Source organism: Marmota monax, unplaced genomic scaffold (genome assembly GCF_021218885.2).
Source record: "Marmota monax isolate L192 unplaced genomic scaffold, Marmota_monax_Labrador192_F-V1.1 WCK01_AAM20220418_F8-fsc00125, whole genome shotgun sequence".
Taxonomy (NCBI): domain Eukaryota; kingdom Metazoa; phylum Chordata; class Mammalia; order Rodentia; family Sciuridae; genus Marmota; species Marmota monax.
Genome location: NW_026695235.1, coordinates 3858137 through 3884934, shown reverse-complemented (window position 1 = coordinate 3884934; position 26798 = coordinate 3858137). Strand labels below are relative to the sequence as shown.

At 49.3% G+C, this 26798-nt stretch overlaps 1 protein-coding gene across 8 annotated transcripts in view; it reads right to left on the bottom strand.

Moving 5' to 3' along the window:
• The window catches only part of Itsn1 (intersectin 1), a 217902-nt gene that overhangs the window by 18096 nt on the left and 173008 nt on the right, over positions 1–26798 (bottom strand). For 6 of the 8 annotated variants that reach the window (XM_058577266.1, XM_058577268.1, XM_046438908.2 and 3 more), the window contains 5 exons: positions 16294–16415; positions 14476–14582; positions 8504–8687; positions 6029–6127; positions 838–1005 (listed from right to left, as the gene is read on the bottom strand). In XM_058577266.1, coding sequence (XP_058433249.1) covers positions 838–1005; positions 6029–6127; positions 8504–8687; positions 14476–14582; positions 16294–16415 — 680 coding nt within the window. Of the gene's footprint in view, positions 1–837; positions 1006–6028; positions 6128–8503; positions 8688–14475; positions 14583–16293; positions 16416–22612; positions 23150–26798 lie in introns of those variants that run through there. The other 2 variants (XR_009226226.1, XM_058577271.1) reach the window with 2 other exon arrangements.

The window sequence follows — 26798 nt, the reverse complement described above, 5'->3', positions numbered from 1 at the left end:
GTCAGGGATGTAACAGGAAATCTCCACAAAAAGGTTTCTATAACAAGCAAACTCAAGTGCAGAAAGCATGAGCAAGAGACCTTTTTTGCTTTTGACTTTGGTGAAAATGGAGGAAAACGTGCCTCTGGGAATTTGTGACCACCAGGAAGCTCTCACACAGGCAACCACACAATCCACACAACTAATATGATCCCAAAACACGCTCTAAATATAATTTAGAGTGATCCTGGAGCAATCATCTCATGACGAATGCTACTTCAGACAGCAGAGACGCCCTTAGGTGAAGTTCCTAGGAATGTTGAATTCACAGTTAAGAATCACACTGCAGGGGCTGGCGGTGTCATTTAGTGACAGAGCACTTACCCAGCATTCCCAGCATAGCACGGCATCCCCAGTACAGCAAGAAAAGGTACTCACAATATATACCAAAAAACGAGGTATGATTAGCAAGAGCGAACAGAAACAACAGACAAAAGAATAAGACCCATAACTTTAGGTATCGGACCCATAACTTTAGGTATTTAGGTACTGGATTTGGAATATACAGGAATATGTTTACAATGTGCTAAGAAAAAAATGAGAAGCATGAACACTTGAGCGAGGAACAAGACACAAGAAAGAAACCAGACTGAAGAAAATAAACAGAACTGTTGGCCACAGGAAATAATACGATTATAATAAAAATCTATCAAGATTAAACAGCAGATAAGAAGCCATTGAGAGAGAATTAGGAAACTGTAGGCTGGGGGGATGGTGCATGATTTTTCTTGTCCTCCTTCTTGGTGGCTACAGAAGCTGAGTGAGGGGAGGCCCAGGTCCCGCCCCAGGGGCACTTACCTCCGACAGGCCTTCACACTGCACATGGGCTTGGATCCACTCCAGCCGGTCCGAGTTCTCCTTCTCGCGCACCCCCTCATTCACTTGGGAACACAGCTCTTCGGCCTTCTCCAGGGCATGTTTCAAGTGGCTGTGGTCAGGGTGGTTTTCAGGAGTGTTCTCCAGGATCTACACAGGAAAACAGAAGACAACAGGCAACATGGGTGGGCCTGGGGTCCGTTGTCCTGGAGGACACAGTCCAGCAGAGGTAGGGCACAACCCTTTTCTAACCGTGCCCCCCTGGGCAACCACAGCTCTGAGCGCCACCAGGCAATGGCACACAGCATGATGGCCACTGTAGCAAGTGGCCTTGAAGACCCCTCCTCTTCATGGGCTCAGTGAGGGCTTAAGCGTCCCACCAAGAGGCAACCTGCCCTTGAACCTCAGCCCAACCCCATACCCTTGAACATCCCCAGGGCAAGCTGTGTGACCTGTCCTGCAAAACACTGACCTCCCAGGGTGAACTCTAAACCATACAGACAAGCTCTCAGGATTGATTTCAGGAGGCACACAGAACCATGGAGCCAGAAGGGACCTCAGGGTCTCTCTTTGAAAACCTTTACCCTATTTCACAGAGAAAGAAACTTGGCCCAGAGACTGGGACCAAAGCCAGATTCCCAGCCAGCAGCCAGTTGTAACTCTTCTCCCACCTGCTCAACTCACCCGAGGGAACTTAGGATGGAATTCCAGTGTTAGACCTGTACAGTGTCCCATGAACTCAGACTAAGGTGCAAGACTGGGCAGGGTACACTTGCAGAGGGAGGGGATTAGCATGCAGTGCTGGGTACTGGGGAACAGTGTCTGCACCCTGCATGGATATCCCATAGAGAATGGCTCTTTCCTGGGTCCATGCACAGATGTGGGCCTCCATGCATCTATGAAACTATATGCAGATGGGTGCATTGCAGCAAACGTGTGCTTTTTGAGTAGACTCTTCCAAGTTTAGTGGTTTAGAGTGCCAGTTCCTGAGCTAGACTCCTGGTTAATATCCCTGCTGTGTCACACTGATCAATAACACTTTGCATTGGTTGCTTGAAGGCCCTGGTTCTCAATTGCCTCCTATGATAAACAGAGATGTAAATAGTGCCTCTTTTTAAAGGTTATTTGAAGGACTAAATGACCTGATATAAATGAAACACTTTAAAGTCCCTGCCCCTTAGAAAGCCATAGCAATTGCCATCAGATTCTCAAAGGGCTTTGGGGTCCCAAAAAATAGTTACCATCTTCTGTCCTAAAACAAAGAAAGCCCCTAAGCTACTTTTACAAGGTACCAGGAGAATGCCAAGAGTGTACTTGCCCAGGCAAGTAATTCAAATGAACATTATCCCATACAATATCTCTTCTCAAAGGTATTCTTTGGCTTAAAGTCCTAAGTAGTGCCCAAACTGAGACATACTGAATTGACATATTCTGTATCTTGTGTATCCACCAATTAATTCCAAGCAACTACCTCATCCTCAGCACAAATCCTGACTACACATGAGACTCTCTTTGAAAAATCCTGAAGACTCATCCAACCATATCAGAATCCTTGGGGTAGAACTCTGGCTTAGGCATTTCCCGGAGCTCTCCAGATGATGCTGGGATGCAGACGAGCCCAAGGACCACTATTCTAGACAGGGAGCCTGCTCGGCTAATTGTATGAACTCATTTGCTTTGTTCCAAAATGAAAACAGGTTCATCGATTTTTCTAGTTGTAAAAGTAGTATTTACAATGTATAAAATTTAGAAAATTCAGAAAGTTACCCAGATACTAAAGGTCATTCATAGTTCCCCATCTGGAGAGAACCTCTATCTACGTATTAGTTAATGGATTCATATGTATGAAATTTTTAAAAAATTAAAATTGTATCATGCTACCATTTTGTACACGGCTTATAGCATATCACTTTATATCTGTTTCATATGGATCTATACTACCACTTTGAAGGGTTGTAAAATATGTCATCATAAGACAGACTCACAATATGTTCAAGTAGTTCTCCACTCAAAAAACTCTATGTTGTTTCCAATTTTTCAATATTTCTTTAACTATTTCCTTAAAATAAATTCCTAAAGGTGGATTTGATGATTTAAAGAGAAAGTGTAGGGACTGGGGATAGAGCTCAGTTGGTAGAGTGCTTGCCTTACATGCACAAGGCCCTGGGTTCAGTCCCCAGCACCACTAAAAAGAGAGAGAGAGAGAGAGAGAGAGAGAGAGAGAGAGAGAAAGTGTAGCTGGGCAAGGTGGCACCCATCTATAATCCCAGCCACTTGGAAAGCTTAGGCAGGAGGATCACAAGTTTAAGATCAGCCTGGGCAACTTAGCAAGACCTTGTCTCCAAATAAAATTTTAAAACAGACTGGGGATAGCTCAGAGGTGGAGAATTGCCTAGCATGTGCAAGGGCCTGGTTTCAATTGAAAGAAAGAAAGGAAAGAAGAGTAGAGGAGAGGGGAGGGGAGAGGACAGATTAATCTACACATTACCATTCAAAAGGCTGTAGCCATTTACCTTCCACCAGCATCCTTGCCAACCCTGGAGACCTACAATCTTTTTTCCAACATGTGCCCATTTGGCAAGCCCAAAACAAGGTATTTCCTGGTTTTGTTATGCATTTCCTTTATCATCTGTGACTGTGAACTTTTTGCATGCTTAATACATAAGTGTACTAAATGACAAAGCTAACATTTATATACTAGTAAATAATAATCCAGGCACTTTACAGGTGTTTACTCCATTAATTCTCACAGCACTAAGCAGACAGTACTATTAGTGTCTGTTTTACACACAAGGAGACCAAGGCCCAGAGAAGTTAAGTAACTCACCTGAGGGTGCACTGAGGTCGTACTAAGATTCATACCCAGGCATCCTGGCTCAAAACTTGTAGCATCTCTTCACCACCACTTTACACCACACCTCAGCAGTTTCCAGGTGTGTTTTACCTCTTTTTCTACTGAAGTTTTGTTTTTAAGTTAGAAGAGTATGTGACATACAGATACCTGTTCATATTTCAGTGCCTACTTATATATAGTTAAACTTATATTTACACAGTTTATACAATCTGTCATTTATCTTAGCCTTTCTTTGTTCATTATATTTTCTAACAGAAATTTTAAAGAAAAAAATGTTTATGAAAATAGTAGATTGACGGTCCTATTGTGCAAGAGCAAACAATACAGAGGTATATAGAACAGGAGTGAACGCGGCCTTGCCTGTCCTCCTGCAGAGGAAACCACCGCCAGGCCTGAAGACATTCCTTCAGGGTCTTGGGATGCTCTGTGTACAGTCACACGCCTCATCAGGATGCCTCAGCCAACGATGGATTTCATATGGATTCTGTCCCATAACATTATATTGCCTAATGACATCACTGCCTTAGTTTGTGTAAACACTCTGATGTGAGGACAGTGACAGAATCAACTACAACACATTTGTCAGAATGTACCCCGTCCTTAAGCAACAGGTGTTTAATAATCACATGTAAAGTCCCCCTCCCCGGCCTTTTCTTAACTGTTCTGGGGATGGACTCCAGGACCTCCCGCATGCTGGGTGAGTGCTCTGCCGCTGCACTGTATCCTCAGCCTGTCTCCCCCTTTTGCAAAATGGAACATACTGGAGGACACCTCGATGAGGTTTTTTCACTCAACAGCTTTTTCTGGATCTCGTTCTCTGCTAATAACGTAAAACAGAAATTGTCCTCTGGCTTCTAAAATATTTTCATAGTCCAGACCTATGGTTTGGACCTATTTTACCAGAATAAAAGTTTTCTTTTAGGTTGCTATGGCTAAGGTCTGTGGTGGGTGCCGTGCTCAGAACCCCTCCACCAAAACATCCAGCCTTAGTACTTTCACGTGGAAGGTCTCTCGTGTGCACCTGAGGCCTTGCTGCCTTCTTCAATTCTTTGAGTTCAGTCAGCTTCCAGTTCATTCTCTTAGATGCTCTGGGGGGCAGCTAGCTTGTTTCTGAAAATGACAGTTTGTGAGTTTTTTTCCTTTTTAATATTTATGCCTCTCAGTTTTTTTCTTGCTTTTGTGTTTCCTCCCCATTGGTTAGATCTAGAACACCTGTTTTAAAAGGATATTTCCAATTTTGATTTGCAATTACACACGGAGGGAAATAAAGAGAAGTACTGAACTAACTAAATAGTGACTGTGGAATTGGGAAGAAGGAAACAGTAGTTTGAAAGAAGCTTTCAAAACTATTTAACTCAGCCAAAGTGCCTGAAGTGTGTTTTGTGGGGCTGAGATAGGGCTGCACTGTGGAGACGGCGTATATGGGAGGGAGATTTGTTAAGTACGTGGAGGTTGAGCAAATATACAACCTGTTGAGAACCCTGAAAGCCAGGTGTCTCATAGAGTATATAGAAAGGGGAACACTGGAATAAATCCTGTGGTATTGGATTACAGTAGGGGGTAACTGTGAATTTGTGGGTTTTAATATACATAGATAAACTAATTTGGAAATTAATATATGTATATGCAAATATCTATGTACAAATATACATATATATATTTCCCAATTCTGTCCTGAAAGGCCCAAAGACAATGTCAACCCAGCCGTGATGAGCACACCAGTGCCCAGATCTGGGTTTCTAGATATCATTCTCGGTTAAAAAAAAAACAGACCTAAAACCTCTCTTCAGGAGATACACTTCTTGTGGTTGTAGAATCATAGGCTCAGAGATGCCTTTGTCTGTCCACTCATTTTACACATGAGGACACTGATCCCTGATTTTGCTCTGTTATTATGGTACTGGCTTTCTTGAAGTGACAAGAGAAAAACGATTGTCTAACATCAACACAGAGTATCTCACGGTGGCCTTCTGCAGATGGTGACAGGAATCATGTTTCCTTCTTTCCTGCTAGGAAAATCAAAGCACAGAGGCAGTGGGCCCCACATTAGGAAGAGAACCAAGAACTGAGCTCTCGTTTTCTGGCTTAGAAGGTAAAAGCCACTTGGTAGCACATGTGAAGGCTGCATGTCATGAATTCTTTTCATGCTAAACCAACTTCTTTTCTCTGAGCTACCAAGCAGATGGATCCAACACCCTGTTGGCACATGGATTCTGCACAACCATCAGGTGTGTTGGCTGGGGAAACTGCTAAAGATCCCAGTGCTCTCCAATGCTGAGAAGGCATTCCTCGGTTTGAAAAGGTCAGACGGGTACTTACATTTTTAATGATCAGTGGGTATCTTGTTACCCGCTGCATAGGCTTCAGTATAAAACTAGACAGTGGCATCCCTTTACAGCGAGGGTCCATTGCCAATCTCTGAAATAAGAGATTTGTTTAAATGTATCTCATAAATCTGAAAAGTCCAAAGTCAGTAACATCGACACTAATGTCAGTTAGGACTCTCCACCCATTATCTCATTTATCTGGATGATAGCTGCGGAACCTGGGATTGGAAGGGCCTGACCAGTTACAATGGTCCAAGATGAGGCAGTTTCCAGAGATAGAATGGGAGACCCCCAGGTATGACCCATACCCCAGGTTAGGCCCCGCCCTCTAGATTCAGCATATCTTCTGTGGGATACATAGTTCCCTGCTCAGAGAGGAGATTCTTCCAATATCTAAAACAACTTTACACAACTCCAGAGAAGAAGAAGAATCACAAGACCATACAGTCAGAGCAAAAATCTTCCTCAAGATCGTGAGTTCAAAGCCAGCCTCAGCAACTTAGTGAGGTCCTAAACAACTCATAGAGACCCTGTCTCTATATAAAATATAAAAAAGGGCCAGGGATGTTGCTCGGTGATTAAGGCCCCTGGTTCAATCCCTGGTACCAAGAAAACAAAACAAAAAACTCCCCCAAGTCCTGGAGAAGCAGAAGGGTTGAATCTCATCTAGATTTGCGCAGAGCCAGCCCGCATCTCTGGGCAGGGAGAGACCTGGGGGCCAAGACTCAGTCTCGGGGCCTGTGATTTGTCTCTGCCCTCAGATCCCGCCCCTTTCCTTGCACCACTCTGTCAATTCTGTGAGCCTGTCTGGTGGAAGAGAGTCTTTCTGCCCCCCAAATCAGAGCTTGTCTTCCAGTCACAGGGCTATACAGTGACTTATCTCCCCAAGACTCTGCTCTGGTTTCACGCTGTAGACACAGGCAGCTGCTGTGACCTGCTGGTGCGCTGAGGCCTGAGGACGGTCAGCATCTAGACCTGACATCCAGCCAAGGACACCTTTGTTCCCGGAAAGCCTCTCAGAAGGCAAAGGCGTGCCAAGCTCCTGCTGGAATGAGGCAGGAGAAATGAAGAGAGGAGGGACAACAAGCCCCTCACCCTGGGCTCTGTCAGCATTTCCCTGAAGTTCAAGTGCATCCAATGATGACCTCATCCTGCCTGTGCCCAGACCGGGCCGCTCAGCATCTCTTCCCATCTCTGGCTCATGGGATTGAATCCAGGGGCATGTAACCACTGAGCCCCACCCCAGCCTGTTTTATTTTATTTTTTAATATAGTTATCAATGGGCCTTTATTTATCTATCTATCTATTTATTTATTTATATTTGGTGCTGAGGATCGAACCCAGTGCCTCACACAAGGTAGGCAAGCGCTCTACCACTGAGCTACAACCCCAGGCCAGTTTTATTTTATATTTTTGAGTCAGAGCCTCTCTAAGTTGCTGAGGCTGGCTTTGAACCTGTGACCATCCTACCTCAGCCCCGAGTCACTGAGATTACAGGTGTGTGCCACCATGCCTGGCTCAGTCTACTTCTTATCCATTTCTCACCTTTGAGTGACCTCAGAATGTCTCATTTATTGGCTAGCAAATCTAAGCACTTAATGTAGAGGTTTAACACTGGGTTAGGAGAGGGAAGGAACAGGAAGTTTATGTGAGGCTATGACCAGGAAGAGGCCATACTTTTGCCTCACAGTGATGATTAACACAGAATTCTCAGGGAGGTGAGAAATGGCCTGCCCCCTGAAGGTATACCAGTTGTCCTTATTGTTATCTTGTTGTTTATTAATCATAATGAACCTGATTGATGGAAGTGACTGTTCTTGTCCTATTTTTCCCTTGGAGAAATGACTGGTGTGGCCAGCAGGGACCCACTCTGGTTAATGCCAAGTCTCAGGACTGCAAGCCCAGGGTGGGAACTTCTAGCAGTATTGGCACCACCTCCCCAAATGTCCCCTGAGGGACACGTGGCTCTTAGGACCCTGCCAGTCCCAAGGAGAGGTCATGGTGTCCCATGTTGTGACTTGTGTGGGTTGCTCAGAGCTTGAGCCCATCAAGCAGAGCGACTGAGAAGGAGAAGGGGCACCACTGGGACCCCTGGCAGGTGAGCTCTGCAGGCAAAGGGCAGAGGCCAGCAAGGAACTGAGGATGCTGTCATTAACAGAAGGGGAACCCGAGCCCTGCCAGGTCCAACGAATGAGGTGAAAGACTTAAACTGCCTTCAAAGAAACACCACTGATGCCCAGGAAGCAGATCTCTGAAGACGCTCAAAGCTTCCAGGCCCAGGGCTGAGCCCAGCCCCCTGGGTGACAGCCACACCTCTCTACAGCTGCAGCTACTGCCAATCTCTGATTGCTTGGCGAGACTTCAACCCCTGCTGGCCTTCACTGGGAAGATGTTTGCAGACCCTGATGAGCCCTCACACCCAGTGGCCCGTGATCCCCACCGTGGAGGCGCAGCCTGGCCCCCTTACTTTCACAAACTCCTTGAAGTCTGGGGCCTCGTCCGTCTTCTGCTGGATCAGGGCAGCCCCGTTGAGCTGGCAGCTGCAGAAGCGGATGTAGGGCTGCATGTGGGGCAGCTGGGCACTCAGGATGTCCCCGATCATCTTCACGGGCATCTTCTCCCCAGACATCTTCTTGCGGACTCTCAGCGCTCTGCACGGAAACACGGGAGGTGAGCCCCCGCCTTCGCGCTGCCTGACAGCACTGCGGCACACTTCTAGGTGGTACAGAAACGGAATGTGTGTGAGGGGCACAGACCCGAGGGCCACTAAAGCATCTATTTGGGAGACAAGGAACAGAGAAAGAAATGAGTCTAGCGCTAGGGAGAGGGGTCGCAGGGGCGTTTTCTTTGGCATGGTGGCTATTTGCCACCATTTTTCTTCTTGTGGTGAAATATGGAATCGTTTCCCTGATAACTTGGGCAGGACCCCTGAGTGGATGTCTTGCTTCAAGGATCATCTGTGGTGAAAGCCCAGGCTGGCGGGGCATGAGCAATGAGCCTACTTCTGGGGTCACTGCCACCCAAGGGAAGTTTCTGTCACCTGGGGACGGGGAGACATATTTTTAGACTACACAGAACATAATGAAGATGGTAATCAATTACCACAAAAAATAATCCCATTATGTTTGCCAAAATTAAGATTCATTATTAATCATAATGGTTTGAACAATCTCTGCCATTCTCTGCTTTATAGCTAATTTGAGGTTGACCAGATTAAGGGTTCTGAAGGGAGAAGTCTTTTACTATAGCAACGGGCCAATGAGCCCAAACAATCTACATCCCAAAAGCCAAGAAGAGGCGTTCGAAGGACTGGGAAGCATTTGTTCTGGGGTCCACCTGTAAAGTGAGTGTTCAAAGCCAAGACTGCCGGGACTGTGACATCCATCCTTCCAACCTAATACGTGAACTCTTAAGACAGCTTCTGGAAGATGCTGAGCTTCTATATGGCAAGGAGAGCAATGTACTCCAAGGTCAGGCCACACCACACAAGGCCATGAATTGTTCAGCTGCCCGAGTGACCACAGGGTGGATGGAACAGAATGGTGGGGTAGGGTTGTCATATGAGGCTGGGAGGATGTCCCTATGCATTCCTTTGGCCACTTCCATGGTCATATTGGAGCAGCCCTTGAGATATGGGTAGGGCTATATAATTCCAAGGAGGCTCTGCAGTTAACATTAGGCTTTAAAAATTTGGGATCACTTTCTTTTCTTCCTTGCACATTTTTTGGGTAAAGAAAATTTCCTAGGCCCGAGAAAACTAAGGAATGAGACTTTAGGGAAAATAAATTATATGAGCAATCAGTAATTCCACCTCCAGTGGATGTCCCCATGGGAGAGGTCAGCACTGGCTGCCGGGGTGTGAGAAGTAGCAGCTTGGCGTCCTCAGGATAGCCCAAAGGACACTGCCCGTTGAGGGGCTGGTGTGGAATCTCCTTGCAGAAATTTGCTTAAGGCTGATATCACTAACAATTTCGGGGGAGAAGTGTCCCAAAACCATGTTATAAAGTTGCTGTGAATAGAAGCAGGAAGCAATTCCATCATTTTTTTATGAGGAGCAGTTTTTCTACAAGGTAATGAAAGTATTTTCACCCTCTCCCTCCTTTTTGAATGGTGGGGGAGAAAAAAAGAAACTTCATAGGCACATTGTCATTGTCTTGTGTATACAGGGCTGGTTGCTAGGCTCTGGAGGCCCATGTGGGTTGACCGAGTTGTCCAACCAGGAGGCAGGCCTGAAATCAAGACTGGACTTTCCAGGGCCTTGCCCCTGTGGGGTTCAGTTGCCTTACAGGCTTATGAGGAGTGGAGGGTGCTATCAGGCCTAGGGTCATATGACTCTGTGGTTGTAGCCACAGTCCTCAGAGCATCTGACCTTTGATGAGCTGATCTGCCATTTCATGAAAAAGTTTAGAGATGAGAAGTGTGAGGGGCCAAGGGAATGGATAAGCTGATCAACACCTCACAGAGCACTGGATGTTTGCAGAATGCATGAATGTGCCTAAGCCTCCGGGCTGTGCATGATCAAGAGCTAACATGGATTCATGCTTTCTATGTGCTAAACACTTTTAATAAATGCATACTACTGCTATAGTTTGGATTAAAAGAAGTCCCCAAAAGGCCCATCTGTTGGAGGCTTGGCTCTCAGCCTGTGGTGCTACTGGGACGAAGTGCGGCCTCATTGGAGGAAGTTGGGTCATTGGTGGCACGTCCTTGAAGGAAATATTGGGACCCCACCCACTTTCTGTCTCTCTTTGCTTCCCAGCTCTCTTGACCTCTCACTGTGACATGCTGCCTCACAAGCCCACAAGCAACGAGACCAGCTGACGGTGAACTGGAACCTCCACACTGTGAGCCAAAGTAAACCTTTCCTCTTTTTAAGCTGATTATCTCGGGTGTTTACATTAGAGTAATGCAAAACTGACGAATAATTATTAGCCACACTTCCTGTTGGGGAAACCAAGGCACGTGGAAATGGAGTGACTGGACCAAGTCACACAGTGAACACGTGACAGAGGCATCCCTGGAACCCAGGTCTGACCCCAGAGCCTGTGGTGGGGACAACTCCCTCCTCCCCGTGTGGCCCCCGTCTCTCCACGCCACGCTCAGCCTCTGGACCTCCCTTCTCGCTTCCTTCCCCCATCTCCACACAGTCTCCTCTTGTCCACACCCAGCCCGACGATCCCCTTTCCCCTCCTTCCTCCCAGCCAGTCGCAGCCACTAAGATATGGTTTCAGATTTTATTGTTCTTTCATTTTCTGCTTGAACGAAATAAAGTGCTGTCATTTTTCTTAAGTTCAAAAGAAGGTGATTCAAAGACTTTAAGAAAGCCACTTTGGGGGGGAGAAGTTCTTGGGCTTCTTTTTTCCCCTTTTTCTATTTTCCTTCCTTCCTTCCTTTTTTCTTTTCCTTTCTTTTCCTTCTATCAAGGGGGCAGGAAAGAGTCTATTTTTTCTCCTTTTTTTAACTTGTCCCTTGCAGTGACACGTGACGGTAGAGTGTATCTGAGACACCAAACATATATGGAGAATAACTTCCCCTCCTGGGGCTGTGCCTGACGTGGAGTCACTGGTCACGGATTCCTATGCACGTAGGAAACTCTCGTCCAGTTCATTCTACCGTCTTACCTATTTCCACCCCTCCCAAGACTCCTTGATTCAAAAAAATAGGTCCAATACTGCCCCCACCCACCTTCGCTTCCCTTCTGCTGTCTCCCTGACCCCTGCCTGAGGGGCCCGGGCTCTGGATTCAAAAAGGTTCTGGCTCTTTCTGCACTGCCCGGCTTTCTAGAGGCACGTTCCTCACCAGGAAGAGGCCGACCTCTCTCTAATGTCCACTAGAGGCTTCGGTGGCAGGAGGTGCACATTTTGCAGGTGACCTCCTTTTATTTTCCTTTTACAGCTTATTAGTTAGTGATCTGCTGACTCTGGTGGTTCCCCTACATACCAGCAGCGTGCCCTGCGCCTTGGATCAGGAATGGCAGCTGTGAGGCAGCTTGCTGGTGGCTTTCCAGGAATGTCACCTTAAGTCCCCTCTATCCCAATGGCCTCCCTCTTGCAGGCTGCCGGAGCCTTCCGAGCTCCCCATCATCAGGCTGCTCCGTCGCATGGAGAAATCACATCCATGCGGCCAAGCGAGTGAGCAAAACGTCCGCTGTGCGATTCACCACGCAGGTGCTCACCCTAGAGTCCTCCCAAGTTCTCTGGGTTTGAAGTAGTTCATCATAAAATGTTGGAATGAATAAAAAAAAAAAAAAAACAGATCCTCAGAAGGCTCCTGTTAAATACAAGATTTATCTAAAAGAAGAAAACTTAAGCCAGTGAATCCAAACTAGCTAGTCAGTCAATCAGGAGAGGGCGACAGGGAGCGGGGGGCCTTGGGATGGGAGAGGGGCCAGGAGCACCCAGCTCACTCTCCCAGGATGGGCAGTGTGCCAGTTGTACACAGGACCTCCTGGCTCCTCTCAATGGCCCTGCATCCTAGACAAAACAGGGACGGTGGCTGCAGCCACACAGGGGTTAGAACACAGGATGGGCGTTACTCTTCCAGGTAGTTGCCCTAAAGAAGTTAGAAGGTTCTGGAGTCCTGGCAAAAACTTAGGCCATGTGACTCCTGCTTCACTGGGGGAAGTGATTGAGTGGAATCCCCAGTTTTGGGGACCTTGAGTGCCACACATAGAACAGCCCACCTCCTGTGTGACTTTGGGAAATTCAATCAGCCTCTCTGAGTTTTCTTTCCCTCGCCGTCACAGTACTCTCAGTCCCCACTTTAGGGCCATTAGGCAGGTCAGAGCTAACAGGCCTGGCCCCTACAGAGCTCATTTGTTTAAAACCATGTGTCTCCAGAATTTTAAGATTAGTACTTGAAGGCTCATGATTAATCAACACCTTCCACCCAGGTGACGGCAAGGGTCAGTACTGAGTGGGACCTTTGAGAGGGGGAGCCTAGTGCCAGGTAATGAGGTCACTGGAGGGAATCGATACAGCTCTCACAGGACCTGGGTCAGTTTCCCCCAGAACGAGCTGTTACAAAAGAGCGAGACTGGCCCCTGAATCCCTCTGGCTTCCTGTCTCACTGTGTGTTCTCTCCTCGCACACTTCTGTCACTGTGATACCTCCCACCATGAGGCCCTCCTCATTAGAGGCCAAACAGAAGAGACCACCAGATCTGAGATTTTCAGCTTCCAAAACTGTGAGCTAAATAAGCCTTTTTTAAAAAAAATAATAAGGTTTCCAGCTTCAGGTTTTTTGTTATAGCAATAGAATACAGACTAATGAAATCCCCATTTTACATATGAGAACACCAAGGCCCAGGGACTTTAAGCAACCTGCCCAAAGACACACAGCCAGAGGCAATAGCAAGATGTGAGCACAAGTCTGAGGTCCATCCTAAGCTTGGAACACTTCTACAGCATCCTTCTGGAGGAGGAAAACAGAAAGACTTTCTCTAAGAGCCTATTTGTGTTCCAGAGCAGAGTGAGCAGACATTCTGTACCTTTATTCATGTCACCTGCCCACTCCTCCCTGCTCATCCCTTCATCCACTGCCAAACACATACCCAAGAAAGTGGGGCCCTGAGATTACTTTACGAAAACAATGTGGGGACAACATTTAGGAACTAGTGGCTTCCCGATGACCTGAATATGGAGATGGGGTATGGACATGGGCTTTGGGGTGGCTGCACTTCCCTCTCAGGCCTGGAGAGGGGGCCCTTGTTCCCAGCCGCTCTATCACAGGCCCCAGAGGTCAGGACCTAATCTGTGTTCTCGAAAGTTCTAATGAGGACCTGATGGACACACATTTTGGTTTTCTAGGTTTTGGGGTGGGGGGACCTTTGTGATGATCTGACCCAGTCCTTTCACTTTATAGATGAAGAAACCAAGGCTCACAGAGGAAGAGCAGCAAGACTGTATCCCAACCCAGGTCCCTCGACTCCTAGCCCCACAGCTGCCTCTGCAGACTAGAATAGGACTAAAATACAAATGGCCCTAGGCCAGCTGCTCAAGGCCACCCGAGGAACTCTGGTCATGTTAGACAGGGGACAGTTGCACCCTTTTCCATGTGCAGGAGCCAACAATGTCTCGAGAGAGCATCATTACCCCCTGGGAACCTGGGTCTCAGGGAAGGCCTTGGGGCTGGGGACTGTCTGGATGCAGCTGGCCAGTGGTCAGCAGTCAGAACTGGCCTAGTTCTGAACATTCTGGACCCACAGGCAAAGCAGGACCGAGGCTGCCTTGGCGACTTACTCCCCGCAATGACTATGAAGCGTTTTTCCGGAAAGCATGAGGGTGGGCACAGAGGGCAATGGCGCCTGTGAGTAGTAACAAGCAAAAAAGGCAGAGTGACACAGGGTGGCATGCATGAGGGACACACGAGGGGACCACACAGAAGTGCTAGTGTGCGGGCCGGAGGCGGCGCGGCTGGGGATTAGAGAAGAAAGGCTTACTTCAGAAGTTTGATATTACACATAATCAGCTCCTTCCAGTTAACAAAAATCATAGCAACCTCTTTTTCTGTCAGCAGCTCAGACTCCATCAGGGGTTTCTGAAAGATCTACAGGTGCAGAAAATGAAGCGGTTCAGAAAGCAAACAGTTAGCTCAAAACTTGCACACACTCGCGCACACGGGTCTGTCTGGAGCCAGGGAAGGGGCTGTGGTTTGCAGCCGACCGGAAGGTCCACCTTCCTGCAGAGTGCTGCAGCAGATGGAGGGGTGCCCGGCCAGTCTGCGGTCTTACAAAGGAGGGAGGGTGAGGTTTAGCCCCACCGGTAAGGAGCTGGGGGCCAGCACAACGTCATGTAGGCAGGCAGAGCTGTCTCGCCTGCCCACCGCAAGGAGATGGCCCTGTGGGGAAGTGGGGCTTACGATGGCTGTGGCGCAGGCCTGTCCTTCACACTCCCGTGCAGCATCTGCTGCTTCCCACAGGAGCTTGGGGCATTGGGAGGGAAGCAACCTCAGGCAGTAGCTCTGCTAATAAGCAGGGCTACTTGTGGGGCCCTCAGGGACGAACCTCATTGCTCTTTCCCCAGCGTCCTGGGCTGGCCTCAGACACAGCCAGCACTTCCAGGAGGTGGTCACAAGGGAGTGACCTTGCCCTTCCCAAGTTCTGTGTGTTTAGGTAACTTGCAGTAAATCACGGCTCTCGGTACCCCCTATCCACGAGGAGGTCCTTACCTACTGTCTGGAGTAGGGGGCACTTCTGAAGTTGTTTGGGGATGGGTACCGCCTGTCTTTGGAATAAACTTGCCCAGGCTGCCTGTGATCCCTGGGGACACTATTCTGAATGAATCCTTAAGCCTATGTTGAGCCAGGCATATCTCAGGCCAGTACCCATGATGTGCATCTTGCCTACTGCTCAAAGGTGCCATATCTAAGGGGGTGACACTTACATCCTGGACACCTTAGACAGTATAACAGCAGTCCAATGTCTTGAGAAAAGGCAACTCTTTTGAAGTTGTGCCACTGCCTATATGCTCATGCAGCCTTGGGGGCCTGCAATCCTCCCTGTACTCCTTCAATACTGAGTACCCAGCTGTGTCTCTCCAGGATGCTAGGACTACCAGATGAGATGGTTTTACCACATTTGATGACAGGGGTAGGGTTCCAAACTATTATGGCATGTTTCAAATCCCCATTTCCTGCAATGGTGTCTTCCTATGTGTAGGACAAGAGGCCACACTTTCAACAGGGGTGCCCAACTCTGTATCGCCCCATCTTTCCAGATGGGCTGGCTAAGACTCTTCTGGGAGGACATACAAGTTGAGGCATCATCCCAGGCCCGGGAGACTCACAGAGGCCTGGAAGGACACATCTTCATGCTCAGCAACAGATTTTTATCAGGGGTTTATGGAGCACAAGGAACACCTCAAGAGACTAGCCAGATGGGCACCATCTTCAGATGCCAGCTCTGAGGGCCAGGAGTGACATGGCTGGCTCTATGACATCAACTAGTTGGTGGCTGAGCTGCAACTCCTCTTACTACAGCCAGGACTCCCAACTCACAGTTCACAAGCCCCCTTCCACCAGCGCCTCTGGGACTTGTATGCCCTCGCATGAGCAAGCTCTGCCCCTCTGTGGGTGTGACTCAGTCAGTCCCAGTGAGAGACGGTTCCTCCCGGGTGAGATCTCCTGGCATTTGCTATCCATGTGCTCCTCACAAATCAGAAGGTGTCCCAGGATCAGAATCGGGACACAGGCTTCCTCAGCAGGGCCCCCGCCTCCTGCAGTGCCCCCCCCACCCGCCACCATCCCCAGTTGCCAGTACCTCTGTGACCAGCTGGAGGTCATTCACGTAGTTCTCCTCTGTGACAATGAGTTCGTGGATATACCCTTGTCGCTTTCGTTCAGTGGGGGTCAACATATCCAAGAGATGTAAGTCTGAACACCCTGGAAGACACAACCGTTTGGGACCATTTAGTCAGACTCTGGAGCAACTCACAGGGCTTTGCAATGACTATGCTCTGGGCCTGTGGCTGAGCCCCTGTGGCCTCATTCCAGTCGGGCAGGGCTGGGGGTTGAACTGCACCCTCCTAAGATATGCTGAAGCCCTAACCCCTGCCCCATTGAATGTGACCTTATTTGGAAAGAGGGTCTTTACCAATGCCATCAAGTGAAGATGGGGACATTCACAATGAGGGTGGACCCTGATCCTGTATGGCTGCTGTCCTTATGAGAGGTTAGAGAGACACAGAAGGAAGGCCACCTGACCATAGCCCACAGAGGCAGAGATCCAGTGATGCATCTAGAAGCCAAGGAGTGCCAGGGGCTGCCAGAGCCACAAGAGGCCAGAGCAGATGTTCCCTGGAGCCTTCGGAGGGAGCCTGGCCCAGCCCACACCTTGACTCAGATTTCTGGCCTCCAGAGCTGTGAGACCATAAATTCCAGCTGTTTTAAGCCACTGGTTTGTGGTCATTTGTTATGCCACCCCTAGAAAACAAACACTCTGATTCATCAAAAAATAAGAAAATAACCTTAAAAGACCTAGTAACAATTGGCCAACATTTCTATGCCAGGTACTATCCTAACAGCTCTACGCTGATAACTTCCTTTAATGTTCCTGCGTCATTCTAGAATCGCTCCCATTATACAGATGAGGAAACCGAGGTGCAGGGAGGTGGGCTCTCCCTGACTCTCAGCTCGGCAGTGGTGAAGACTGAGACTTTAGGACCAGAGGCTGTAGTCTACTCCAGGTGGCACTACTGGCCCCCAGCAGAGGGGGGCCTGTGGCTCTACCAAGGTTGGTTTTTGGAGGGTGAGGTGGCTCTGTTGAGCTCCGAATGGATCTGGGGGCCTCATGGATCTGATGTGAGATGTACTCATATAGAAATGAGAAAACTCTACTGGCCAAGGCCACTGCCCAGTCCTGTAGAAGCTAAGCAGCAAGTCTGCAGACAGGAACAACCTCCAGCGGCCGACTGCTCCGTGCAGGGCCTGTGCTGAGGCCAAGGCTACTGAAGGGCATGAGCTACTCCACTGTCCTGAGGTGGGCCAGCCCTGGACTCGGCTCACTTAGCTTATTTGGGGTTGTGTCTGCTTGGAACATTAACTGCTTATGGGTAGAGGCTGCCCCAACCCCAGGTGCACAGCATTGAGGGTCAGGGAAGCTTGGTTTTAGGGAATACCCTGCATGCGGGTCTGGGCCCACCTCTTTCAGGCCAGTAGTCACCCACTTCTTTTTATTAAAGAGTCTGTATGGATCACAGAGGTCGCATGTGTGACCAGAGATTGAGATAGAGTGGGAGGTGTCTGGATGTAGGTGGGGAGTGGCCAGCTGAGTCCCATTCACTTTCATTTCTCATCCTCTCTACTCCCCATAGGGGTAGACACGAGAAAGTCCTTGCCTGAGGCCAGCGGTTCTCAAAGTGTGGTCCAGGGACCAGCAGCATCTGCATCCCTGGGAGCTTGTTAGAGATGCAAATGACCAGGCCCCTGCCTAGTGGACTACCTCAAGGTGGGGCCTGGGAAATCTGATTTAACAAGCTTTCCAGGTCATTGTTTTAAGTACACCAAAGTTTGAGAAGCCTGCTCTGGTTTACCAAGGGTTCGTGAGAGATTCCAACTCCCCCAACGGGCTTTTCTGGACTCAGGACTGAGCTAGTCTATATGCTGGAAGCTTCTGCAAATTGAACAACCCCTCTAAGGCAAATGATACCAGGAACTTCTTGGCAAATGCTCTTGCCTCTGGGGCTGGCTCAGTCCTTGCTTTCTGTTCACTCCCTGGCCAATGGCCCTTTGGGGATGCACAGCCTCCCTCATTGGGCAGGAACATCCCAGGACAGGCAGCAGGAATGAGCCATCATTATGTTAACACCCTCCACGCCCTTCCATCCCAGACCTCACTCAGAGCCAACTCTGGACCTTTGCAGATGCCTCTAAATTTGGGCCCTCTCCCTGGCCGCCTGTGTGACCCACCTCTTCCTGTCTGGGGTTCTGATTGTCTTTTATGAGAACAGCTGCTTTGGTAGCAAACTCTCAGGTAGGAAGCTGGCCTGACTGCTCGTTCCTTCAGTTCAGCCAGCTCTGCCCAGCTGCTGTGTGAGCTCTGGGTTAGAGGAACTTAAGGGAACTCCCTAATTTCTTTCTTGGGGAAGGCACCCAGGAAATACTCCTGAATTGGAGTCAGGGGACGGGGGACATGTACAGTTCTTGCACTCGTTTACCCCTCTCCTGTGAATGAGTCAAAGGGCCCAGGAGTCAGGGCATTTCTATTCAAGGGTGAAATTCAGCTCAAGAATTTGGGGTGTGCACCTCAAGGAAGCAGTTTGCTGGGGAGTTTTCAGGATGGTCCCTCCCCCAGGGATATCAGAATGCTGACACGGAGAGGGAATTCGAGATTTACCCTGCAAACACTGTGAGTGGCACATGCAGTGACGCAAACATCAGGACACTAGCTAGCCTGGTCTCCCAAACGTTCCTTTAGATCATAGTTCTCTTAGAGATGGGTGCTATGAGCTCTTATGTACTACACACGTAACACACATGCACATTTTGAGCACCATTTTATCAGGTTCGTAGATCTTATGCATTCTTCCCACAGACACTTCCTGATGTGCCACCATGAGTCTGAAACCAGCTGTGTGGGGTGCTGGGATTCAGGACAGAAGAGAGATGCCTGCCCTCTGGAGCACAGCTCACAACCCTGGAGTGCAGTGGTCCCCAGCTGGAGATGGTACTGCCCCCATCAGGTTGAAGTTGGTACTACCGCCCCTCCACCAGGTTAAGGGCTGAACTGCACCCCCACTCCCCAGGGTGGCCATTGTGTTCCTGTTGTCCTAATGACAAGATGGTTGCTGGAATTCGGCAGGCTGGAACAGGACAGGAAATTCTGCAATATACAGGACAGGATATCACCCACCCTACATGCTAATAGACTCCATCGGGAAACACTGACATTATTAGAAACTGACAACCAGACCGGGATTGCACCCACAAGGAGGAGTGAGGGACTGGAAGACACACCTAGGAAAACCAAGGACCTGTCGGGCATAAAGACCACTGACTTGCTTTGGATCTCGGTTCTTCTAGGTCTTAAGTTTTACATGGTTCAAGTTCTGAAAAAGCTCAGAGCCTGGGCAACTGCAGCAGGTCCAGAGAAAATTTGGGCCACTGGCCCCAGAATCCTAGTTACCTGGGGCCAATTCAGGCTGGACAGGAGGGCTGCGCACAGCCTCTGGCCTGGGACAGTTCTGGTCGTCCAATCTACACACCTGCAGGGTCCAAGTTGGAGCTGGTGGAACTGAGAGGTCTTGGGGTGCTGGGTGGGTCTGGCCTGCTTGCCCAATGAATTCCACCCTATGCAGGTCTGACTGCCAGTCTTTCTGGAGACAGGGGGATGGCCCTGATGGCTTCTCCAGGACCCAGAGCACAATGAAGGCAAAGATTTTGTGGGGAGATTCTTCTCCACATCACACAGCAAGCAACCATGTTGACTTGGAATGACCTTTTTGACCACTGAACTGACCCATGTGATGCTGTTTAAAAAATAATTCTTGTTGGTATATGTCAAAATACATTCAGCAGTCATGTAAAACTAAAAAGAACAAATGAAAAATTAAAAAAATTCTGGCTGCTGAATGCCAGACCAAGAGAACCATGAAAGTCTTGAAAAAGGCATTTTGAACTTCAAAATATCTTTCTTTTGAAAATTTAACATTTAGAAAAACAAGAGAGTCAAATTAAAAAAAAAAAAGTTTTCTTTAGGGGTGGAGAGAAGTGGCCCTTCTCTCCTCTGGGTACCAGGATAAAAACATGGCTTGCTGGCCACCCCCTTGCCCAGCGAAAAGCAAGAGGATCGAGGATGGCAAAGGATTTTCCACTGAGGTCAAGGAGGGATGAAGGAGTCTCAGCTGAAACCCACTTACAGCTGAAATAATACTGCAAATGACTGTGAGCAGTTAAAAATGTTCCCCCATTATAGCCCACATAAAATTCCTAATATATGTGCCTAGATTTTGTATCATTTTCTTAAACACATTTACAAAATAGAACTGTGATACCTTTGGAAGACTGGAGAAACGTATGGACAAAATCTAATACAAAAAAGGATCACATTGAAACCCATGTGAATACAATATTAATTATACCCAAAGAGCAACCTAAATCTTTTCACTACAAAAGTAATACATGAACACAAGCACAATGTAGTTTCAAACTATGCCAAAGCATTTAGGGTAGAAAGTGCCCGTGACTCCCCTCCTCACCTCTAACCTATCTTTCCCAATAAGGAGCATAATTTTGAAAACCAAATTGGCCCCAGAGCAAGCTGGCCATTGGGCAAAGCAAATAAACAGGCCTGGTTCTTGCTATGAAAGAGCCAAAACATATAATGAGTTGGTCAATAAATATTTATTAAGTTCCTATGAAGTCCAAGAGACACAGAAATAAGAAAGAGACTGTTGTTGTCCTCAGAGAAACTCATGACCTTGGGGAAGACTTGATAGGAAAATTTAAAATAGCAAGAAAGGCCACTGAGTTGTGCTGAGGGAGGGCAGGAACTCAGTGAAGTGGGACACTCTGCTCTGAGAGGGAGGCTCCTTGGGGGAGGCCCTCCTTGTGCTGGGCTTCCCTAGTGCCGAGGGTGAGGCTATGTGGTGAAGCCCAGGTGGCAGGTGAACACAGAGATCCTATGGGAGTCAAGGGGGCAGCAGGCAAGGGCAAAGTTATACAGTCATGATGCCAGGACAAGATTCTGCAGGGAGCAGGGTGTGGTGGCAGGAGGAGGGATGAAGCCTGCAATCCCAGTAGCTCAGGAGCCTGAGAAGGGAGGATCTCAAGTTCAAGGCCAGCCTCAGCAACTTAGTGAGACCTTGTGTCAAACTAAAAAAACAAAAAAGGGCTGGGGATGTAGCTTGATGGTGAAGTACCTTGGGGCGCAATCCCCCAGTGTGGACAAAGATTCTGACGGGACCAGGAGAGACAGTGATAGGGAAGCATGGCAAGAGTTTTTGATTCTAAGGGAGAGGATACACCGTCTCTGGGGACGTCCAGCCTAGGTCCTCTCACTAAATGGCCCTGGGTCAGTATCAGCAGAATACTTGTTAATTGGGCTCTGGAGCTCCTGTCTACACTGCAGGCCATCTGTAGAGTTGACCTGAGTATGGAGATTGGGGGCCCCAGGGTCTTAGTCTCTCCTGCAGGTGAGTGTATGTCCCCCAGGGCTGAACCAGATCCTTCTGGAAAGACTGATGGAATTGAGTGCTCCTCAACATCCTAGACAGAGTGGTGTGTGTGTGGTGGGGGGAGGGGTCATTTAGGAAGAGCAGATGAAACCCACGTGGACACAACCTGAAGAAGGTTCTCTGGTCCAGCACCACTGCCCTCCACCCCACGGCTAACGTCTGAAACTCAGCAGTTTCCTGGAGACGACGCTGTGTGTTCCTGCAGAGAGCCAGCATCTGTGCTGGAACTGGGGTTCAGATGGGTGAGGTGGGCCAGGTCCTAACCCTCTGGGGAACTGCAGTCTACGGGTATCCCAGGCTGACTTCCGTCTCAAAGGGCATGGTGGCAAGTTGTGATCAATCCTTGGGACCCAGGGTTGCAGATCCTTAGATTTTTTCACAGGGTCTAGAGAAGCTGATGGGCCCATAGGCCCATGGGGAGAGGTGGGGATGGCACCTCATGGCACCAAAGCCCCCCATGCCCCTGTTCCACTGGGGTTGGGCATGCCAGTCTGGCCTGTTCTGGAGACCCGTCGCATCCCTGTGCTGGGTCCCTCTGCCGGCGTCTGTTTATCTGAACCCAGAAGCTTAAGAGTTCCAATGTGGCTTCCACATAAATTTCGGGTTACCAGGCAGCTTAGCGGCTGTTAGGAAGTGATGAAATTGAACTCTCAGGGATAAATCATCTCTTCACTTGCCGTGAACATGATGTTGGGGGAGGGGGGAGAGCACACTGTTTATGGCTTTACAACTGGATTCTGGGCTCCCTTCGTGCATTTGGTAGCTCATTTTCAGCTCCGTTGATGTCACCGCCCATGTTTTCCTTTCTTGCTGAGTTCCTGCTCTCCATGTGCCCTATCCTGCAGGATTTTAGGTATCCTTTGTAGATGCTGTCAACAAATCCTTTAAGAACACAAGGCAGGTAGGTTAAGGTGTTACGATAGAACATTTTTATTGGAACACCAGGGAGGAGGCTGTGGTTTTGACTGGGAGGTGTGGGAATAATTGCAGAGGAGGAAGAATATGAGCTGGACTTTGCTATGGCTGAATGCATCCCTCCAAGTTCGCGTGTTGGAAGCTTTATCCCCATTGCAGAGATGTGGAGAGGTGGAGCGATTGGGTCCCCAGGGCGCTGCCTTCACCGGGGGCCATGTCAGGAGTGGGTTTCTGATACAGGACATGTCCAACTCCCTTCCCTCTGTGTGCCCATTTTGTCCTTCCACCCCTCCACCGAAGGATGACTCGGCAGGAAGGCCTGCACCAGATGCAGCCCCTGGGGCTTGGATGTCTCAGCCTCCAGCACTGTTGCCACAGGGATTTCTTTATGCATCACCCCATCTCAGGTATTCTGTTGTAGCAGCAGGAAATTGACCAAGCCAGATGTCATCAGGAGAATATCAGGGTGGGTGGGCAGTGGTGATGAACAACTGGATCAAAAGGGCGTCAGAGTGGGGTCCTGCAGCCCTGGGGACAGATGTAAGGAGGGAAGCAGACACAGGGGTGATAGTGAAAAATGAGTTAGTCCCAACTACCACAGTGAGCTGGCAGGTCCAGGCCCCTGCATAGATACCCACTGAGTCCTCACCCACAATCCTTTGCAGTAGCTACTGTCACCTTTCATGGAGCAGATGAAGAGAAACAAAGGAACAGAGAAGTTAAAGAAGTTGACAAAGTCTTTTTAATAAACAGGGAGCTGACCCCAGGGCCCACCAGTGTGCTGGGGTGTCGTGACCTGAGGGCCAAACCTTAGGAACTGGCAAGGGGTGATGGGGGAAAAGACAAATACTAGTAGAGAGAAAGCTGGGACCAGGTGGGACACCATCCTCTGATGGAGGAATAGTGACCAAGAGCTAGCTCAGCACATTTATTATATAGGTTTTCTCATCAAAAGGCTTTCTGTGAGAAAGTTTCTTCAAAGCAGGCAGGCTTGAAGGGTGAAGCACTGTCAAACAATTATAATTATCTAGTTGAGCTCATAATTCCCTATCCCTCGCAGCTGGTGTCTGAACTCAGGTTCAAGACTGATACGATTCCATGCCTTGCACAGAACCTCTTCCTGCAGGGCATCACCATAGCAACTGGGCAATCTTGTCCTACACCATGCACTGAAAGTTCCCGGAGCAGCTCAGCCACAGCCCAGCGGCAGTCACGGACCATGATCCTCGTCACCACTCCCCACTCTAGGGTTGCCAGGGTTCAGTGCCACAGTCTGTGGATAAAACCACTGACGTCCATCACTTTGTCTGGAGGCTGGAAGTCTGAGATCAAGATGACAGCAGGCTGGTTTCTCCTAAGCCTCTCACCTTGGCACACACCTCCTCACTGTGTCTTCTCACACAATCTTGCCTCTGCATGCAAATCCACAGAGTCTCTTTGTGCATCCAGACTCTTTTTACAAGGGCACCAGTCGGATTGGATTAGGCCCCACCCTAGGCCTCATTTTGACTTATGCCTTTTAAAAGACACTATCTCCAAGTTCAACTATATTCTAAGGCATCTGGGCTCCAACATGTGAATCCTGGGAGCCATTGTTTGGCCTGCCGCAGGTAGCAGCGCAGCTGGGCTGTGTTGGGAGGAGCACTGTGGCAACCTGTGTGGGATGGAGGAAGAGGCTGTGGCCCTAGAGTACAACTGCACATTGGAGTCATCCATGGGGCTTTTTACAATCCCAGTTGTACCTAAGACCAATGAAATCTGACTTGCCACCCGTGAGACCCAGGTGTCTGTCCTTTGTAAAGCTCCTATCTAGTTCCAGAGGACCACTCATCATGGGGGAGATGGCCTGAAAATCCAGAACCCAGTATGAAGAGGAAGGGAGATTTGGAAACCAGGCCAGGCCAGGTACACTCAGCACAAGGGCTGCCACAATGCTCGGCAGAAGTCAGCCCATGGCAGGCCACTCAAGCAATTGGCCAAAGAGGCTTGATTGATGGCTGTGACCACGGAATGTCATCCCTCCATGGCCATCTGCCACCTGGAGCCCAGATCCCTCTGCTCTGCTCCAGGTGCCCTGGCAGCCGCACGTGAGTCCGCCCTGCCACCATCGACCCCCAGCTCTATGTGATGGCTTCAAAGGTCACTCCACTCAATGCCCCCAATGTCCTCAGTCTGTGGGTGGGACAGTGGAATCCAGCAATGTGTGGCAACTTCCTGTATCAGGACTAAAACCTTTGCTTGTGAAGTCTCAGGAAATAAAGCCACAAGAGTTCTTCAAAGGGTGGGCCTGGCAGGGCGCACAGCCACTCTGTCCCCAGGAGCTTCCTGGTGCTCTGAGCTCAGGGCTGTTGGGGCTGGCAGCGACCAGTCTGGGTCCAGGCAGATGGGTCTTCTCCAAAAACAATCCTTGGTTGAGAAACCCCAGGACGGCCTCTGGAGGCTGTGCAGACAGTGTACCTTCCCTCCCAAAGGGACTGTCTTCAGAAGTGTCTAAGAATACTCTGGCCCCTGATCTCTCTCTCGGCCTTGGCAAACTGACCCGGCTGGAACACAAGAGACGCCCTGAGCCCAAGACTTTTATTGCTCGGTTGCAGCACCTGTGGAGATGTGCCTGGGTCCCTGGGTCCCTGCTTGGGGAAGCTTCCTTTCTAGTGGGGGAGACGGAAAACCAAAAAGCGCATGAACAGGTAGTATGTAGGGTGGATATCAGAATAATGAAACACAATTTATAAGATTAATAAGCTTATTTCCTGCCGGGTGCTGTGTTGCACGCCTGAAATCCCAGCAGCTAGGGAGGCTAAGGCAGAAGGATTGCAAGTTCAAAGCCAGCCTCAACAAAAGTGAGATGCTAAGCAACTCAGTGAGACCCTGTCTCTCAATAAAATACAAATAGGGCTGGGGCTGGGGCTGAGTGCTGGAGTTCAACGCCCCCGGTACTCCCTGCTCCCACCCTCTCTAAAAAAGCTCATTTCCTGCCTTAAGATCTTCTCATGAGTATTTCTTCTTTCAACAATGGCGCATTCCCCACACACATTGACTTTGTAATGCTCCCACCCACAGCCTCGCTGGGGAACAGGGGAGGGCAACCCAGGACTGGCCACCACCAACACTTCTTGAGTAGCCTCCCCCGGAGTGAGGTGGCACAGGGAACACGCAAGTGTGCCAGGGAAACCCTGAGGCTGACTTACCATCGACAAGGAGACGGGGTCCCACAGTAAGTCGACTACAAGGAAGGGTCCAGCACTGTTGTGAGCGCTGTTCCTGGGGTGGTCTTTTTTGGGTGCTGGGGATTGGTCCCAGGTCCTCGGGCACACTAAGCATGTGCTTTACCACTGAGTCACACCCACAGCTCCTCTGTGGAGACCGCAACGGGGATGTAACAGAGACACGTGCCTTGCCCCCAAGGAGCTCAGCGTAATGAGGGACGAAGGAGAATCTACGTGTTTACCCATCAGCCTCTCCGTCCACTCACTGTTAGGCATGAGGAGTTCAGGGAAGAGCTGAGCCAAGGCAAGGACGTGGCAGAGAGAGCAGGAGGATAGAAGAGGTGGGGGGACAGGGTGAGGACATGCCTGGCTGGGGTGCACCAGAGGCTTAAATCTGATGCAGGTACCCTGGGAGGTGGTGAGAGCCTGTGGTGATTGAGGGGTCCATTGGCCCAAGTGCCTATGGGTCACCCCCTGACTATATGGGTGACACACAGGATCCCTGAGAGGAAGAGGGGTCTTGCGGAGACTGGGTCACAGAATCGCTAGCTGCCCACCCCTCACTGCCTCCCAACATGAGCCCAGGGTGGCACAGTGGGTTCCAACTTGTGACAAAAATGGTCTATTCCGTGCAGTAGTCTGCAAGGTGGAAGAGAGTTCTCAGGAGGGCTGGTGAAAAACTGCTGGGGACACAAAAGCCTAGACTATTGTGAATGGTCATCCCAGCAACTCAAAAGGTGACAGAACTAGAAAGAACATGGGGCTCGGAGCGGTAACCACTGCCCCTGGGACTAGCGAAGGCTTTCCCGAGAGGTGACCACTGAGCTGTGCTAGAAACTGAGCAATATAGGGGGGAAAAAAAAAGACAGGGGAGGCAAGAGGCCAGAGAAAGGGGAAAATCAGGCAAGGTACTGCAGACCAACTAGAAGATTTGGGGCTTTATACTCCAAGAATTGGACTTCTCCTCGATG